Here is a 19,787-nt window from a genome sequence, read left to right on the forward strand (position 1 = left end):
ATTCAGTGGACCCATTGAGAATAACAGACAAGTTGTAATGCATGATATTCAACCCAGACTGTGGTTGTGAGCAACCTTTTTATTGTTGAGATTCTGTGCTTGATTTGGGTAACAATGCTGTGAGTCTGAGAAGAACTACAATTCCAATTCCAAAAAAGTTAGGGCGCTGTGTAAAATATACTTAAAAACAGAATGCAATGATTTGCAAATCATATAAACCCATGTTTTATTCAAAATAGAAAATGGAAAACATATCAAATGTTTAAACTGAGAAAATGTGCCATTTTAAAACTGTAGTAAAATCTCAAGAGCAAAATTAAAGAAATGGTCCCCCTGCAGCTTTTAATCATATGCATACTAGTACATTGTGACAGACTTGCCTACAAATGATGCCCTCCAGCAATGTGCTAGCAGGGCTCTCCTCTGTGCTTTCATCTTCACCCAGTCTTCCTTCTGGCCTTCGTACTTTCAGCTGCGTGATTGGCCGAGCCAATGTGACGTCACTCTTGCGGACCGTAAATGTGGTCTGAGCTGTACATATGTGGCTCAGGTCACATTACCCAATGACAGGCAGGGGGGACATTTAGGAAACAAGAGACCACTAGGGTCTCTTCAGTTATAAAAAGCCTGCCTGTCAGCATTTTTTTTTTTTTTTTAATGACTTTACTACCACTTTAAGAAACAAAATAAGGTAATTTTGTCAGATTCTTGTAAACTTTTGATATTCTATACTGTAGATTATATATTTAAAGCCTTTGCAATTTTAAGTTGAGGAACATTATTCTGACATTTGTTTGACACTTTTTAGACCCTGCTTTTTACAGATTGGTGAACCTCTGCCCATACTCTGGCTCTCCAAGATTCTCTTTTTATACCCAATCATGACTGACCTGCTGCCATTTAGCCTAATTAGTTGTAGACTGTTCTTCCAGCTCTTCCTTGTTAGTACCACTTACTCTTACATTTTTTTTTTTTTGCCCTGTCCCAACTTTTTTTAAATAATGTGTTATGCTAAAAAAAAGCAGATTTTTCTTATTCCTGCTTTAAAGTGGTTCTAAACCCAGTGAAGTGATGTCATGATGCCATATGGCCCACTGCCATTTTTGTGCTGCCTGCAACCTGGGCCATGCTGATATGGTGGTTTACTCACTAAGCTGTGAGTATATAACTGCTTATTGAATAGAAGGGGAGCATGAGCTTTGTGATGGCAATGCTGAAGAGGCTCTATGAACCCGCAGGTTATTCCCACCAATGACAAGAAATTAAGACTGAATAGCAAACCTGTCCTCTCCCCTCCTGTAGGCACAATTCTTGTTTTAGTGTTAAATTGAATAGGACTTTGATTTGCTCACACTGCTACCCCTTCTTCTCGAATGTACCAAGTAACAGAACAGAAGATGATATATTTACCAAAATGTACAAAGAAATGTACCTTAACACTGGTACATAAGATCCAAGTCATTGAGGTTTTTTTTAAGCTTTTTTTACCAGGCAGAAGCTAAAAACAAACATTTTTGCACACAGGCCCATTGCGTCATTGCATTATTTCTCCAAATTGCCATAGTTAGTGTTAAACCTGAGTTTGGCAGTGTCCATAAACATTTTTTGAAAGTTATCTGCAAATATAAATTTCTATGTGAACCCCACAAGAACTGGCTGGAGGGTTTCCACGTCCTGCTATCCATTACTAATTAACATGTGTCCCCTGACAACCATTTTCAATCTAATAATCTTGCTACCCCTTACTAAGACAATATAAGTGAATAGGTTATATATCCCAACGTTTACTATTTTTTGTCAAAGGAATACTGTGTGGGAGTTGGTATTGCATAAGGAAGAGTTGTGACACTGTAGTAGAGAACAAAAAACAAAGCGCACCAACCTTGCGCATTACCTCAGTAAGCAATTCATAAATTTATTGATAAATTATACTCACGAGTGACACATTTAGAAGGGGGGTCCCTTCTTCCTCAGAGCTCTGAGGAAGAAGGGTCCCCCCTTCTAAACACCTCAGCTTGACCAAGAGTTTCTCCCTTCCGGATGGAACTTGCACGTGTCTCCTAACCCTGTGTTTGGTTTTGGATGTTGTATGCCTTTTTTACTGCTACTCTTGTGAGTATAATTTATCAATAAATTTATGATTTGTTTACTGAGGTAATGCGCAAATTTGGTGCACTTTGTTTTTTGCTCTCTACTACAGTCTGTATCGAGCGTTCCCAACTTCGTATTAGAGCCGCACAACCTTTGATCAGTGTTGGATGAACATTTATCATTTTTATTCGAATGGCCTTCTTATCTGGGTCCCTGAGTGCAGGGATGTGTGTCGACGAGTTGTGACACTGACCAGGGTTGTCTTCAGTGGGTTGACACTGGCAATTTCTGACAATACCTCCTTCTGATCTGCCATGTTGTGACACTTCCCTAGTTTGACAGAAGCAGTTTTTTTTAATGTAATTTCTGTTCTTGAATGACCAAGCATACTTTTGCTGGTTTACAAAGTATTAAAGGAAATAGAAGTATATAAAACGCCTAAATATTTGTTTCCTTTAATTTTAGGCAGCAGATGTTTGAGTTTGATGCAAAGTCTTCAGCAAAAGACGACGATGCTTTTCATTTCGTAAGTTATGTTCCAGTCAGTGGGAGACTTTACGAGTTGGATGGCTTACGAGATGGACCTATTGACCTAGGTAAGTATTTTCTGTGTTAACGCTATATTTTTTAGTTAGAGGTAAATGTATTTTCTTTCTATTGAGATTTTAATGCATCAATAATTCCATAACAAATGAGAGTGCGCCGATATGTGATTGCTAATGACAGTGGTATCCTTTATTTACATGTAACTTCTTCTGATATCTTCAAAACAACTCTATTGTGAAAAAACTCTTAAATTAGAGGTATGCCTGGTTCTCCACTTTTCACCATGAACACCATCAGGCAGCTTCTACTTAGCTGCAGGAAGTGACCAGAGTTGTATTGCTTAACTAGCTGCCGACCGCAGATAGCCGAATGATGGCTACACTGCGGCCGGCCAGTTCTGAGTGGACGTCATATGACGTCCTCCCAGAACGCGCTTTGCTGCGCGCCCCAGGGGGCGCGCACCTGGCGATCTCCGTGATCGCTGTGTCCTACGGACACAGCTGATCACGTGATGTGGTAAAAGGCCAATCACAGCGGCCTTTTACCACGTGATCAGCGGTGTCCAATGACACGCTGATCAGAGGGAAATGCAAGTGCCGGTTCTCGGCTGCACTTTCCTCACGCTGTCAGATCGTGAGGAAAGTACTGCCGAGGACCGGCAGTTGTCAGAGCGGGGATCGGCACTGATGATCAGTGCCCTGATGATCGGTGCCCAGCAGTGCCACCCGCAAGTTCCGCCCACCTGTGCCCAGCAGTGCGCCCACTAGCTCCGCCCACCTGTGCCCAGATCACCCACCTGTGCCCAGCAGTGCACCCACCTGTGCCACTCTGCAGTGCCACCCACCTGTGCCCAGCAGTGCACCCACCTGTGCCACTCTGCAGTGCCACCTACCTGTGCCCACCAGTGCCACCCACCTGTGCCCGCCCACCAGTGCCGCCCACCAGTGCCACCCACCAGTGCAGCCCAGCAGTGCTGCCAGTCAGTGCCACCAGTCAGTGCCCAGGGGTTGTGCCAGTCAGTGCCGCCAGTCAGTGCCCAGCAGTGATGCCAGTCAGTGCCGTCTATCAGTACCCATCATCAGTGCCGCCTATCAGTGCTGCATATTAGTGCCGCCTATCCGTGACACCTCATTAGTGCTGTCTATCAGTGCCGCCTATCCGTGCCACCTCATTAGTACTGCCTATCAGTGCCCATCAGTGCTGCCTATCAGTGCCCATCAGTGCTGCCTCATCAACGCACATCAGTGAAGGAGAAAAAATACCTGTTTGAAAAATTTTATAATAGAAACAAAGAAACTTTTTTTTTTTTTTCAAATTTTTTGCACTTTTTTTATTTATAGCGCAAAAAGTAAAGCGCCCAGTGGCGATTAAATACCACCAAAATAAAGCTCTATTTGTGAGAAAAAATGATCAAAATTTCATATGGGTACAATGTTGCATGACCGCGCAATTGTCAATCAAAGTGCGGCAGCGCTGAAAGCTGAAAATAGGCCTGGTAAATAAGGGGGTATAAGTGCCTGGTAGGCAAGTGGTTAATTACAGAAGAGTTAGGTCACCAACTTGGACTTTGCATGCCTTTTGTAAATCCAGCCCGGCTAACCTAGAGATGTAATATTTTCAGAAGTATTGAAGCCATGAGAAAAAAAGTTTTTTTTTTTTTTTTTCCCCAGTTTTTTTTTTCCAGAAAAAATGTACATTTTTGGAAACATTTTAAAAATATTCAGTGTTTTTAGAGCAGCTCTGGCATGCAAGGGTGTGTTTTTGTCTTCCTTGTAGCATTTGAAAAAGAATATTTCTTCTCACAATATTTGCAAATTGCAGCTTTCCTTTCAGCAGAATTTGCTATGTGTAAATGTGTCCAAACTCTAGATGTTGGTCTCACCATTTTACTGAGAGGAGGAAGAGAAAAAAAACTAATTACTGACCAGACTATAGGCATACATTATGCTGTGATGGTAGAGAGCATTAATAGGAATCATTTAAGGGTTCTAAAAATTAACTAAATTGTCAGACAAATTTACCCTGCTACCTGTCAAGGCCTGAGAGGAAGACAGAAACTAACATCTACTGTATCCCAACAATCATCCAACTGTAGGAGGTACAAAATGGAGCCCATAAGCAAACTAAACTGGAACCTTTCTCATACAGTACACCTTAGTGGCAGAAATGTATATATCTCTTGTTTGAGAACTGCATTGGGAAGCACAGTGTTACTTGAATTGTATTCCAGGATTTGCTTGTCTTCAGCTGAGAGAACTTGCAATCATTTAAGACTTTTCATAAAGTCTCAAATGTTTCATTAAGGTCTTCATGTTATGTCATTTGAATACCATGTCATAGAAATATTATTTATCATTTTTAAAAGAACATATTCCACACTTTCTTCGATTTTTTTTTTTTCTGGACAAATCGGCTTTGGAAAAAAATTTCAGTTTTTTTTCCAGTCCTTAACATCTCTAGTCTAACATTTTAACCTCCGCTTATGTATTTCAAACAAGAGCTTCCGGTTTGTTTTTGTTTTTTTAAATTAAAATAATAAACATGTCATACTTAGAGCAGCCCCGATCCTTCTCTCCTCAGATCCCCGATAGCGCTCATGGCTCCTCCTCTTCATCTAGTGCCCCCATAAGAAGCCACTTGCTATGGGAGCACTTGTGCGGGCACGCTCCTGTGCCCCGTTACCTGCGTCCATAGACAGAGAGTTTGACAGCAGCAATCTGCCCTGTGAGCAGGGACAGAACCAGGAGAGCCGCTGCTCTCATGCACAGTGCTGGATCATGATAGGGCTCAGATAAGTACAAGAGGGGGTTGAGGGTTATCCCAGACACAAGTTTTTTACTTTAATGCACAGAATGCATTAAGGTAAAAAGATCTTAAGGCTTTACAACCACTTTGTTGGGGGGGGGGATAGTTACACTGCTCTGTAAACATTTTTAGGCAGGTGTGAAAAAATGCTGTAAATTTTAGAATGCTTTCAGAAATATGTGTTTAATAGTTTTTTTTATCAATTCACAAAGTGGAAAGTACATGGACAGAAGATAAATCCAAATCATAAAATCAGAATTTGGTGTGACCACCCTTTGCCTTCAGAAACCGTATCAATTATTTCACACAGGTCCACTTGCACACAGTTTTTGAAGAAACTCATAAGGCAAGTTGTTCCAAACATCTTGGAGAACTAACTACAAATCTTCTGTGCATGTAGGCTGCCTCAAATCCTTCTGTCACTTCATATAATCCTAGTCGGATGCGATATTGAGATCAGAGCTCTGTGGAGCCAAACTATCACTTCCAGTACTTGTTCTTTTTTTATGCTAATTAATCCTTAATGACATTGGCTGTATGTTTGGGGCTGTTGTCCTGCTGCAGAATAAATTTAGGGCCTATCACACGCCCCCCTGATAGTATGGCATAATTTAGAAGTATCTGCCTGTATTTCTCTGCATTGAGGACACCATTGATACTGACCAAATCTCAAACTCCATTTGCATAAATGCAGCCCCAAACTTGCAAGGAACCTCCAGCGTCCTTCACTGCTGCCTGCAGACACTCATTATTGTACTGCTGTCCAGCCCTTCTGCAAACAAACCTGCCTTCTGCTACAGCCAAATATTTCAGAACACCAGCTGCCATTTTTCTGCAACCCCTTGTTTACAGCTAGGAAGTATGGCATTTTGGCTGTCAATTTTCCATGAAGACTGCTTCTAGCCAGATTTCTCCAGACAGTAGATGTGTGTACCTGGGTCCCACTTGCTTCCAGCAGCTCTGTGCTGATGGCACTGCTGGACATCTTCCGATGTTGAAGGGAAGTAGGCATGATGTGTCTTTCATCTGCTGCATTAAGTTTCCTTGGCTGACCACTGCGCCTACGTTCCTCAACATTGCCCATTTCTTTGTGCTTCTTCAAAAGAGTTCGAACAGCACATCTTGAAACCCCAGTTTACTTTGAAATCTTTGCCTGGGAGAGACATTGCTGATGCAGTATAACTACCTTGTGTCCTGTTGTGCTCAGTCTTGCTGTGGTGGCATCTGTGGCATAAAAGGGTCTTTCACATCCTCATCTTAGTAGTAGAGTTTGGCCGTTCACCCAGTTTTAAGCCTCCTACACAGTTATTTGTTTCAGTTGATGAATGTGTTTCAACCTGCATATGAAATTGATGATCATTAGCAACTGCATGGTATAATTGGTTAATCATACACATGATTCTAATCCTACAAAATCCCTGACTTTGTGGAACTATAAGAATTGATGCTGGTTTATAAGCAAAGGGTAGTCACACCAAATATTGGTTTTAGATTTTTCTTCAGTTTGCTCACTTTTGCATTTTGTAAATTAATAAAAATAAACTATATAAAACTATATATTTTTGAAAGCATTCAAACTTTACAGTATTTCTTCACACCCACCTAAAACGTTTGCACAGTACTGTATGTTTTAATTGTTAGGGATATGTTAGAGGACAGGGCAATACTAGTCCAAATTTGAGGACCATGATAACTGGGCTGAGGGTTAGTGAATGTAGAGACTTGCTGATATTAGGGATTTTGATATTTTAGTTCTCTGACAGTTTCAACCTGAATGATCACATTCAAAAAAGCAAAATTTTAAATATTAGTACAAACACAGTCGTAAAAAAATATTTAAAAACATTTAAATTTGTTTTTCTTGTTTTCTTTTATTGCAGGAACATGCAACCAAGATGACTGGATCGGTGTTGTGCGGCCAGTTATTGAAAAGCGAATGCAAAAGTAATTTAATATTTTTACTACTTTTCCTCAGTCTGCTGTGACTACAAGCATATATTGGGACTTAATATAATGCTGTCCAGGGACAGACTGAGTAGGCTGTGACTGGAAGAATTTAAATATTGCCTGTCAGACGTTTAAGTCGGTATTGTTTTGCTGCATTTGACGTGTTTGAAACATGTCACATGGGGGTCAGCAAATTGGCATTTACTGATAACAGTACACATTACAGTTCACAGGCTGAGTTTGAACTGTGTTGCATTGCATTTTTGGTTGCAGCATGTCCTATCAAGGTGCAGGCAAATTTGGTCAAATTCAACCTTTTCTTGTGGATGAACATGAAGATATCTTTGTTTAAAATTCCGAAGACATGCCGAAGAATCTAAAAGTTTACCCGAATCCTACATGTCTTTGGCAGACTTGGGTTAGGTTATCTTTATGTTGTAACAAAGTTGATTTAGTCCAATTTATAGTTAATCCCGAGAAGGTACCAAATTGTTTAATAGTGTCCATTACAGCCTATAGTGAACTCCAAGTGTTACCCAAAAAAAGAAGCATTTAACTATGGAACCCCTTGATAGCGTCATGAAGTCTGCTGTGATTTTGGCTGTAGTAACAAAGAGGTGCCCCCCATGTGTTTCCCTTCCTCGTAAAACATCAGTTACTTATTGTCTTTCTTAAAGGTAGACAAATATTTCAATATATCCTGGGATGCCACCAACTCAGCTTCTGTATGTGGGTAAGGTGAAGCAATGTACACCTGTTCTTTCAGGCCTGTCTGACGAATCGGACTCTTCCAACAACCTAGAAGAGAATTTTATCTCATTAATCTCTTTTAATAAGAATTTTTAAAAAAAAATATGGCTTAAACAGGCTTGCACTATCCATGCTTGTAGATAATTATTTTTTTTTATATCAGAAAAGATTTTTTTATTTGTACAAATTCAAGCATACAGGTTCCAGAAATACTCACAGTACAATACAAAAATGTGATGTACAGGATCAGGTAATCAAGTACAGCTTCCAGCATCAGAACTGTGTGGCATACCCCAAAGTCAGATAGTGTTAAAGTGACAGCTTTTTTTTTTTTTGTTTTTTTTCTTATAAATAACAAACATACTGTATCTATACTTACCTGCTTTGTGCAGTGGTTTTGCACAGAGCAGTCTAGATCCTCTTCTTTTCAGGTCCCTTCCGCTGTTCCTGGCTCCTCCCCCTTGAGCAGTGCCCCCAGGGAAACTCCCCGCTCTCTCCTTATTGGCTTACTGGCTGTGATTGACAGCAGTGGGAAGAAGTGGGCTCCCGCTGCTGTCTCAGCCAATGAAAAGGAAGGGTCCCCAGACAGCTGTCAATGTTGTTGGATCGGAGGGGGCTCAGGTAAGAATTGGAGGGGTCACTGCGCACAGAAGATTTTTAACCCTCATGCATAGAATACATGAAGGTAAAAAAAAACTTAAACCTTTAGAATCATTTTAACCAACAGCAGACAAAGGCATCCTAGCCCAGTATCTTATCAATAACCAAATATACTGGTGCCAACTTCCCTAAACCCTGTCAAATTTAGCAGGACATTTGCAGTGCTGATAAGTGACTCGTTCATATCTTAGGGTGGTACCCATGTGGTCAATCCATTCCTTAAGGGATGAAGGGTAATTACTTTTCCAGTGCTAAAGAATAGCTTTATGTACCTGAAACAAGGCCCTGGATGTGGCTTCCATAGTAAAGGCATCCGTGATAATATCATCTAAAATCCCCAGCAGACGTCTGTAGTCAAAGGGGGGATGGCTGTTTTGGAATACACTATTAACAGTAGCAAGAACTGACTCCCAATATCTGTGCAATTTTGGGAACCTCCACAGCATATGCATTCGATCCCCATGATCCCTACTGCATTTAGGGAAGATTGGGTCTTGCAGAATTTCCAGTTTGAACAGTTTTACCTGGGTATAATGCACTCGCAGTAAAAGGTACAATTGTGATAGACGCTGAGAGGCATTAAGAGAACTAGCATACACCGCTTCCAGCACATTTTCCCACTGTTCTCCAGGCATGCCCCCCACATCAGGCTCCCACAAATCCACAGCCCTATACACCTCCAAATATATATTCAGTAAAGATGCATGGCAATTAGAAAAGATGGTTATATTTGGCAAATAATTGAGATTCCAAGCCCTCTGGGAGCAAGGAGGAGTGGGCATGTTGAAGCATAATGGACAGGAAAGAGTCTCGAGACTCACCAACTGGCTCTTATGTGATCATACCCTGCTGCAGATGCTGCAATTGAGCAGCCAAATAGTATACCCATGAGTTCAGAAATGCTATTCCCCCTATTTCTTTAGGTTTTTGTAATTGTTCTAAGCAGATCCTTGCTGAACCTTGCCACCAGAGTAGTTGATGAAAAATGGAGTTAAGTGGCATAAAAAGCTTAAGGGGCAGAACTATGGGAGTGTTATGAAGAAAGCATAGAAACTGAGGCATTACAATCATTTTCATTAAATTAGCTCTTCCTACCACAGAAAGCAATAGTTTTTGCCAAACGTTTACATTATCCCAAAATTTTAATGTGAAGAACTCGACAAGGTTAATGGCTGTTGATTTACCAGGCATGAATAGCCAGTCTGATCAGGGTGGATAATGCCCTGTTTAGGCGTAGAGCCAGAAACTTTGCAAGGATCTTTATATCTGACTGAAGCAGAGAAATGGGCCTAAAAAAGCTTGGATCCATAGGAGACTTGCCCAGCTTCAGCAGGAGAACAATAATTGCTTTGGGCATAGAATCAGGAAGACGTTTAGATTTTAAGGTGGCAGTGAATATTTCCAATAAATGAGGCAGAACAGTTTCTGAATATCGCCTGTAAATCTCTATGGGAATTCCATCTTCCCCCAGGGCTTTACAAGCAGAGAATGAACCAACCACCTCCTGCATCTCCTCAATAGTTATAGGAGCATCTGATTGTGCTTATTTCTCTGTCAATCGTATGTGCACCGGTGTTACTTAAACATAAATCAATCCTAGATAAAGATAAATGAGTTGAAAAAGCCAGCTTTGAGGAATTTCTAATCTTCCACAAGTCCTGCCATTAGAAATTCCAAATAAAGTGGGCCAACAGGGATCCTGTAGATGTCGGTGGACCAACAGGAGGATGATGCCTATCCTGCTGTGACTGTAGGCAGCTGTTAAAGTCTCCCAGTATGAAGAGCGTATGTCAGGCTTGTCAGATAAGTCACCAAATGTCTCGCATTGGTAGAAAAGGGTGGTGGTATATAGACTAGTACAATAACACTAGCAATATTGCAAGACCTTCAATTAACCTCAGACATGAGCTTCTTGAAAAATGATCATGACCCAAGATGCAAGTACACACCGTCCCCCCAGCAAGCATAGAAAGGACCTGTCCAGCATCCCTAACAATGCTCCCCAAATAGGCCATAAGGATGTAAGGGATATGGGAACCATCCAAGTTATTGTAATAGCGAAGCTGAAGCCATATGAGCAGGTGTAGTTCTGGAACCAGGTTTAAATAGGTGCAAACTGAAAATACAAGACATATTGATTGCAAAAGAGTACATATCCCACCCAACAGGATAGGAAGGTTTAGAAAAAATAGTGGAGTGCTAATACCAACAACAAAAATTCCAATTAGGTTATTCCTTCTATTCCCAGAAGGTCCTTTTCTGAGAAAGCCCCTGGGCATAGTGTCCATCAACGGAGATATGCATACATTGTAAAGATAGAAACCACGTTGGTCCCCCAAACTACAAAACAAGGAATATATAAAAATCTGATCTCCCTGCTCGTATATCTTCCAAAAGAAAAAAGGAGAAAAGAGACTGCTCTGCTGTAAGGCAGTGATCACTCACGCTTGATAACAAGTGGTCATCCAGCTTCTTCCTCCTCAGTGTCCACTGAGAGAGGTGTCATTCACATCCAGCAATTCCATAGAATGCCAGAGACAGCATTGTTAAAGAAGTGGGTCCTACCACAAGCTGTACCCACAAGCGGGCAGGGTATAGCATGGCATACGTGAGCAAAAGTCTCTGCAGATGCTTTTTGACTTCCACAAACTTCGAGCATTTATGCTGCACTAAAGCAGAAAAATCCAGATAAAAGGATACAGGGACACTGTTGTACTTGATATTGCAATGTTCCCTGGCTAAACGCGGCACCGTTTCCCTGTCCCTTTAGTGAAGTAGCCTGGCAAAGATAGATCTAGGCAAATTCCCTAGGAGGCATACGTTGGGGGCAAACAGAGGCATAAAAGTATCGTGCCCAGATATGTCCTGCAACCATTTTTCCACTAGTTCAGTAGGATCATTTCCTTCGGGGCGCCTGAGAAGACTGTGGACATTGTTGCATCTTAAATAGTTCTCAGTATCATCCACTCGGTCATTACCTGCATGCACCATGCGGGTTGTAGATTTAGGTTCAGCAGCTAAAGGTGGCAGCTAGTCCTCCAAATCACTAATATGAGACTCCGCAACTGTAGTGCGTTCACAGATTTTCTGAAAGTCCTGTCTAAACAAATCGGCTTCCTCTTGCAGTCCTCCCAACTGGGATTTAACTGATTTAACTGTGGCAGTACAGGTTTTCATTGCTTTCAGAATTTCACCCAAAATAGGCTGCTGCTCTCTCTCCCTAAGGTCTGCTGTATCATCCATGATCTCCTCATCAGAGGACTGTAATGCAGCCAGGCCTCTTTCTGGTGGAGGGTGCAGCAGCCTGTGTATCTGCAAAGCATTCTCCCAGCTCCACGTCTCCCCGTACCTTAGCCTGAGGCTTTGGGAGCTTTTGGGCATAATAGACTGTCTGTGGGGCTGTCCTTACCCGACTGCCGGGTGTTCTTTCCAGCTTTAGCTGTCCTCTCCTTCAGCTTGTCCAAGCCACAAGGCATTCTCTGAGGCTATGCCAATCCACCAGCATTTCGGAACTTCTGGACTGCTGCTTCCTCAGATTTAAGACTCATCATGGGTGCTGCCATTGCACAAAATATACCAGTAGACTGGGAACAGTCCGAGGCCGTGAATAATGCTGGTCACAGAGCGTTTGGTAGTCATGCAGAGGATTGGTGACAGGGAGCCTCACGAACCACAACTGCCCGATCTTGCCACACCCCCCATGTTGTAGATAATTGATTGGCTGTAGCTATGACTAGAGCTTCTCATAAACAAATCATTTTGAACATTTTTGTTTTTGTAACTGTTACATTTATTTAAGATGTACAGTGGTACAGACAAACAGAGGTGCATTAAACCTAGTCAAGCGGACAATATATGATAAGGTAAACAGAATACGTTAATATCCAAAAACAGAAGAGTCCTACAATAGCATCCTGATGAAATTCTGTGTTCCACCCAAGACACAAAACGAACAAGCTAGTCAAACAGGAACTTGGTGGGACCAGCCGGGGAAGGGGAGCGAGGGGGGAGATGAGGAGGAAAAGGGGAATAAAGCAGGGAGAGAGTTGGGGAGGGTAGGAGTTGGAGGGGGGGGGAGAAAGTAGGGAAAAGGGAAAGACAGAGGGCATGGGAGGAGATTAGGTGGTACAGGTAGCCATACGTTATTTGGGTGCTACAAAAATCTTCAAATAACTGGAGACATCACAACCTGTATTGTGAGGAGGATAGAGAGGAAGAGCACCATTAATTGCTGCCTTCCATCCAGAAACAGTGGGTGGGGTTGTCAGCTTCCATCTCAACAAAATATCTCATCTAGCTTAATAAGCAGAGAAGACAAACAGCTTACTATGCTTTGGTGCCTCCACAAGATCAATAAGTCCCAACAGCATTATCAGCGGGTCCATAGGAACAGACAGGTAACCAACTGCGTTGAGTGTCCAATACCCCAGTCCAAAAGGGACACATCCTCGAACATAACCAAAACATGGTTAAGTGTGCCCTCAACCATTTCACAGCGGGAACACTCCGCCATTCTGCCAGGATACATTGCAGCCAGTCACTGAGGAGTAGAGCATTGTCTATGGATAAATTTGTCGCAATATCTTAATGCCATACCAAGCCCACACAGCAGGACCTGGTACCATGTGCAGATGAGGAAGTGTAGGGTTGCCCCAGAGTGGTGTGTAGGTGGCATTTATGCCATATTGAACCCTAGCCTGCCTCCATACTGTCAGAGTCGTCTGCATAAGGGTAGTGATGGCCGGGTTAGACTTCGGGCCCCTATAAACAAGGTTACTGAACTCTGCATAAGAGCCCAATATAGCTGCTTCCAGGATCACCGCCACGTTGTACCTAGCTGAGAGAACCACCAGTACACTGTAACTAAGACAGCTGCCCTGTAGTACAGTAGGAGCTTAGGCAGCGCCAGGCCACCCCGATTGGTAAATGTAAGGTAGATCAGGAAAGTCTAGGAGCTCCCCCAGCCCAGAGAAACACAGACAATGCCATCCACACAACAGAAAAAGGATTGTGGAATCTGTATAGGAGTTTGGAGGGAATAAATGGAGAGATTTGGTTAAAAAAAATAATTTTAAAAAGATTTACTTTATGGTGCTAATAGGTAGGGAGGACCAGGCACTAAATTTAGTCTGCAGATGTTGCAAAAGGGGAAGGAGACAGTCTGAACCACCACACCTAAGTATTTAAATTTGGAGACTGATTTTATAGGGGCCAACGGAATGACAGGGTTCTTGATGCAAGAGGGAATAATATTGATTTTTCCCAGTTTATGCGCACTCCAAAATAATGGCTTAAGCGATCAATAATGTCAAGCGCTGCTTTAAGAGATAGAACACTCCTCCAGGTATAGAAGAGTGTTGTCTGCATACAAGGAATCCCAGGCTTCCCAGTCACCCACAGGAAGCCCTCGCAAGGTCTTAGAGGAGAGGATCAGACAGGCCAAGGGCTCGATCGCCAGAGCAAAGAGACCTAGCGAAAGGGGAGAGCCCTGTCAAGTGCCTCTGTGGAGAACAAAAGAAGGGAGATTACAGCATTATTAGTATGGATTCTCGCATATGGTGAGTTGTAGAAGCACTTGACCCATGAGATGAATTGGGGCCAAATCTGAAACGCCGAAGAGCCTCCCACAGGTATTTCCATTTGACTGATTCTTTAAGGGACAGCATGACACCTGGGCTTTCTCTGGTACTGGCAATAGAGATGTGAGTGAATAACCTTCATATGTTAATGTCAGTGCCTTCACCCGGGATGAAGCCTGTCTGATCATTATGCACTAACATAGAAATAATCAAACAATCTCCCAGCAAGCACTTAGCGAAAATTTTCATGTCTGTATTCAACAGGGAGACTGGCCGGTAAAGAGGAGCCCTGTCCATGCTTTAAAATCACCAATATCACTGTCTGCAGCATAGACGGTAGCAAATTTCCTGTCTACTGTAGGGGATTTTTGGAATTTTATGCTGCTCTCATGGATCCTACAGCACAAGCCCAGGATTATTAGGAAAAAATAAATTGTTTTGTGGGAGGATTAAATGGATCTTGTTGATGATGATGACGCCTTGCAGGAAGTTTTAACTAGCTACCTCTTTAGCCTGCCTATAATTTGATAAGCTGACTCAATTATTTTACTCCTCTGTGCCTATCTGACACCAATTCATCTAGCAAGATATACAGTAAACAATCTTATATAGCCCATTATGTTTTACGAGTTAGTGGACTACTGGCACTTTCTTTTACCAGCTTTGGTTTTGCCCACAGATATAGGCTTGCTGGAAGTAGGTTTTACCCTTTCTGCATGATGTCATGGGCTCTCCAGTACAACCAGATCCTTGGCTTTGCTTGCAGGATCCTCATGGGACTAGAATTAAATATTTCTCACGGTCGTTAACGGTCTTCTGTGACCATTGGGTTTATAGTGCCAACTACAGGAGCAGGAAACGTGGCAAGAAAAAAAACAGCACCGCCCATGGGCAGTCCTAGATGGTGTAAACCCACTCTCTGATATACAGTTAGGTCCATATATATTTGGACACAGGCACAATTTTTGTTTTTTTCAGCTATTTACCAAAACATATTCAAGCTATAGTTATATAATGGATATGAGCTGAAAGTGCACACTCTCAGGTGTAATTTGAGGGTATGTACATGCAAATTGGAGGAAGGGTTCAGGAATTACAGCTCTTAAGAGTAGCCATCCCCCCTTTTTCAGGGGACCAACGTAATTGGACAGTTGAATCAAAAGGCCAGGTATGGGCTACTCCTTCGTTAATTCTTGATCAATTAAGCAGGTAAAAGGTCTGGAGTTGATTCTAAGTGTGGGATTTGCATTTGGAATCTATTGCTGTGACCCTGCATCATGCGTTCAAAGGAGCTGTCCATGCAAGTGAAACAGGCCATTGTAAGGATTCACAAACTAAACAAATCCATCAAAGAGATTGCAGCAACATTAGGAGTGGCCAAATCAACAGTTTGGAAATTCTGAGGAAAGAAGAACACACTGGTGATATCAGCAACATAAAAAGGCATGGACGTCCACGGAAGACAACAGTGGTGGATAATCGCAGGATCCTCTCTATGGTAAAGAAAAACCCATTCACAACATCCAGACAAGTGAAGGACACTCTCCAGGAGGTGGGCATATCATTATCAAAGTCTACAATCATGAGAAGACTTCACAAGATCAAATACAGAGGGTTCACCACAAGGTGCAAACCATTCATAAGTCTGAAGACAAGAAAACCAGATTAGGCTTTGCCAAAAAACATCTAAAAAAGTCAGACCAGTTCTGGAAAAGCATTCTTTGGATGGATGAAACTAAGATTAATCTGTACCAGAATGAAGGGAAGAAAAAAGTGTGGAGAAGGCTTGGAACAGCTCATGATCCAAAGCACACGTTGTCATCTGTAAAACATGGTGGAGGCAGTGTGATGACATGGCCAGTCATGGCTTTCAGTGGCACTGGGTCATTAGTGTTTATTGATGATGTGACAGAAGCAGCCAAATGAATTCTGCAATGTTTAGTGATATACTGTCAGCCCAGATTCAGCCAAATGTAGCAAAGTTGATTGGAATGCGCTTCACAGTACACATGGACAATGATCCGAAACACATTGCAAACGCAACCCAGGAGCTTTTGAAGGAAAAGAAGTGGAATATTCTGCAGTGGCCAAGTCAATCACCTGATCTCAACCCAATTGAGCATGCATTTCACTTGTTGAAGGCAAAACTAAAGGCAGGAAGACCCACAAACAATGAGCAATTGAAGATAGCTACAGTTAGAGCCTGGCAAAGCTTCAGAAAGGAGGAAACCCAGTCTTTCGTAATGTCCATGGGTTCCAGACTTCAGGCAGTCCATTGTCCGTAAAGGATTCTCAACAAAATATTACAAATGAACATTTTATTTATGATTATATTCATTTGTCCAATTACTTTTGGTCCTTTGCAAAAGGGGGGATGGATGGATACTCTTAAGAGCTGAAATTCCTTAACCCCTCTTCCAATTTGGATGTACATACCCTCAAATTAAACCTGAGAGTGCGCACTTTCAGCCCATATCCATTATATAACTAAAGCTTGAATACGTTTTGATAAATACCTGAAAAAAACTAAAATTGTGTGTTTTTCCAAATATATATGGACCTAACTGTAGGCCTAGAGTGGGAGTAAGGAGCTAGTTCTCTGCTGGGACGTGTGGTTCCATAATATTGTTTCCATTTTTTTCTTGGTATCTTTTCCTGCGGAGATCTTCAGTCAACAGCCATGATGGACGACACACTGGATAATGTACATCCAGTGGTCACCGCAGTCTGGCCAATGAGCTCATGCAGACTTTTAGCACCGCACTGCGCCAGCTGCAACAAGCCCCATCCTAGACTGGGGTGGCCAAGGAATTAATCCTCTTGCAGTGACCCCGAGTGGCCTGACCTTTCATCAGTCCACCTTGTTTCAGGAGGAGATCTGCCCCTGGGGTTTCTAGCCCTGTCCCCCTCAATGGTGGTGGTGGGGTCCTACAGTCCCTCCGCTTCTTTGGACGTGCTGTTGGTTGCCTGTGTGTTTTTGCTCCAAAGAGGAAGTGGCGTGGACGCAAGGGCAAGTGAGAAATGTCCCCCATCCAGTCCTTCCTCCTCGGGTGAATTTGAGTCAGTCTGTCTCTGTTGCTGCTAGTCACGCTTTCCCTGTGCACCCAGAGGCTGCAACCCATAACTCCTCTAAAGCGAGGGCATCTCCCCTGCTGCTGTTTTTGTGAACAAACAGATGCTGGTGCTTCTATGCCGCAACTCTGAGCGCAAACTCCCTACTGCTGACAGTCCTCTGGAGCTACGGTGGTCCTTTTTGTGGGACCTTTTTTTCGGTATGTTATTGCTTTGGTGAGACCCATCCGGAGTGGCCCTTCTGCCTGTCATGGATCCTTCTGTCTCTAGGCTGAACAGGCCACCTCAAGTCCCAGGGGCAAATCTCACATCCTCATCAAGGGTGCTTTGCCCATCTCCAGGGTCTAGATGGCTTTTGACAGGATTGCCCTTTCATAACGAGTGTCCTTTTTGTGCCCCGCTAGACATCTTTCCAATTCCTTTGGGTGGGCAGCAGTGTCCTTCTAAAGCAATCTTGGGCGGGCAAGGAGCCCTGCACTAGTAGGGTCTTCCCCTCTGTGCATCTGCGTGGCCTTTCCTTTTTTCCTTTTTTCGCTCCCCAGGCTACTCATACAGGAGCTCTTTAAGCGCTTTTGGGAGTCCAAAGCATGTTGCTGACCTTTCCATTCTCATGACCCACAGTCATTCTATCCATGACACAAGGCTTGGCCCACCTGTTTTTTCTCCACGGTGGGGGCTGTCTTCTTTGATTCGTGGACCTTTGGATTACCTTCTCTCCCATCTGATGTGTTTGTGACCTGCTATTGTTGGACTATGGAAAAGGTTTTCTTCCTCCACCCCACCCCCCCTAGAGGTACAGGATCGGTTGGACTCTTGACTTCTTTAGAACCGTTTACGGTATATTATAAAGGTTAAAATCCATAGGATTTGTGCGTAGGATGAATAGGCGGGGTGACGTACATAACCTGCCTAGTTATCCAAGTGTGCTTTACAAATAATTTTACATTAATCCTGAGTTGGTTACAATCCTATAGTTCCAAAAATATTGGCACCCTTGCATTTCTGTCAGATAATGCACCACTTTGCCCAGCAATTACAAATATTCAAGCATTCTCATGTTTATTTCTTTTGTTTGTATTGGTATGACAAAAAAGCAAAGAAACAAAAAGCCAAATCTATTCCATCCAAAACCCCAAAAATGTACTGGACAAATTTATTGGCACCCCCAATTTAATATTTGGTAGCACACCCCTTGGAAAAAATATCAACCGCTTCCTGTAACCATCAATGAGTTTCTTACACCTTTCTACTGGAATTTTGGACCAATGTTCTGTCGCCAACTGCTCCAGGTCTCTCAGATCTGGAAAAAAACAGACAAGGGCGCACTCTCATTGTGCATCACCGTGGTAAAACACGTGTTTATTGAATAAAAAGAGGATATATACTCACAAAGCAACGTGATTAAAAGCAGTATAGGTGGTCCACAAAGACAGTCACAATACATCTGTGTCTAATGATGCGAATGAGCTGACGCGTTTCGGGAGCTAAACCCCCTTCCTCAGAGCTAGCCACGGTAATGCACGATGAGAGTGCGCCCTTGTCTGTTTTTTTCCACTAGTGCTCAGATTTCCCGATCTTAGAAGGGCTGCACCTCTTCGGTTGGCATTTTGGCATCTTCTTGGGTGTATGAAGAATGGAGCGCTGGTTACGTTTGTTTATCTCTCAGATCTGAGATCTTTCCACAGGTTCTCTATGGGTTTGAGATCTGGACTCTTGGCTGGCCAGTTCAGTACTCTCCAGCGCTTTGTCTGAAACCATTTTTGGGTGCTTTTTGACGTGTGCTTTGGGTCATTGTCCTGCTGTAAGACCCATGACCTCTGACGGAGATGCAACTTTCTGACACTGGGCCCTACATTGCACCCCAGAATTTTTTGGTAGTCTTCAGATTTCATAATGCCATGCCCACGGTCAAGGCACATCCTGTGCCTGAAGCAGCAGAGCAACCCGAGAACATCAGTGAACCTCCACCATGTTTGATTGTAGGTACTGTATTATTTTCTTTAAAGGCCTCATTTCTTTTTCTGTAAACAGTAGAATGATGGGCTTTACCAAAAATCTGTAATTTTGATTGATGTCCACAGCACATTCTTCCAAAATAACTTTGGCTTCCTCAGCTAAGTTTTGACAAGCTCCAGCCTGACTTTGTTTCTGTGTCAGCAGTGGGATCCTCCTGGGTCTCCTAACATAACATCCTTTTTCATTTAGATGGCAACGTATAGTGCGAGCTGACACAGTTGTACCCTGTGCCTGAAGGTCAGCTTGAATTAGTCTGGACGTTGATCAAGGTTCTTTGGCCACCATTCGAACAATCCTTTTTTTGCAATCTTTGATTAGGTT

At 42.7% G+C, this 19,787-nt stretch overlaps 1 protein-coding gene across 3 annotated transcripts in view; it reads left to right on the top strand.

The window, feature by feature from the left end:
- UCHL5 (ubiquitin C-terminal hydrolase L5) overlaps positions 1–19,787 on the top strand; it is a 103,350-nt gene that overhangs the window by 31,606 nt on the left and 51,957 nt on the right. For all 3 annotated transcript variants that reach the window (XM_089692631.1, XM_089692630.1, XM_089692632.1), the window contains 2 exons: positions 2,557–2,687; positions 7,323–7,386. In XM_089692631.1, coding sequence (XP_089548757.1) covers positions 2,557–2,687; positions 7,323–7,386 — 195 coding nt within the window. The remainder of the gene's footprint in view (positions 1–2,556; positions 2,688–7,322; positions 7,387–19,787) is intronic.

The sequence above is a fragment of the Staurois parvus genome, unplaced genomic scaffold (assembly GCF_062004578.1).
Source record: "Staurois parvus isolate SC_StPar_1 unplaced genomic scaffold, SC_StPar_1.0 ptg000597l, whole genome shotgun sequence".
NCBI classification, from domain to species: Eukaryota; Metazoa; Chordata; class Amphibia; order Anura; family Ranidae; genus Staurois; species Staurois parvus.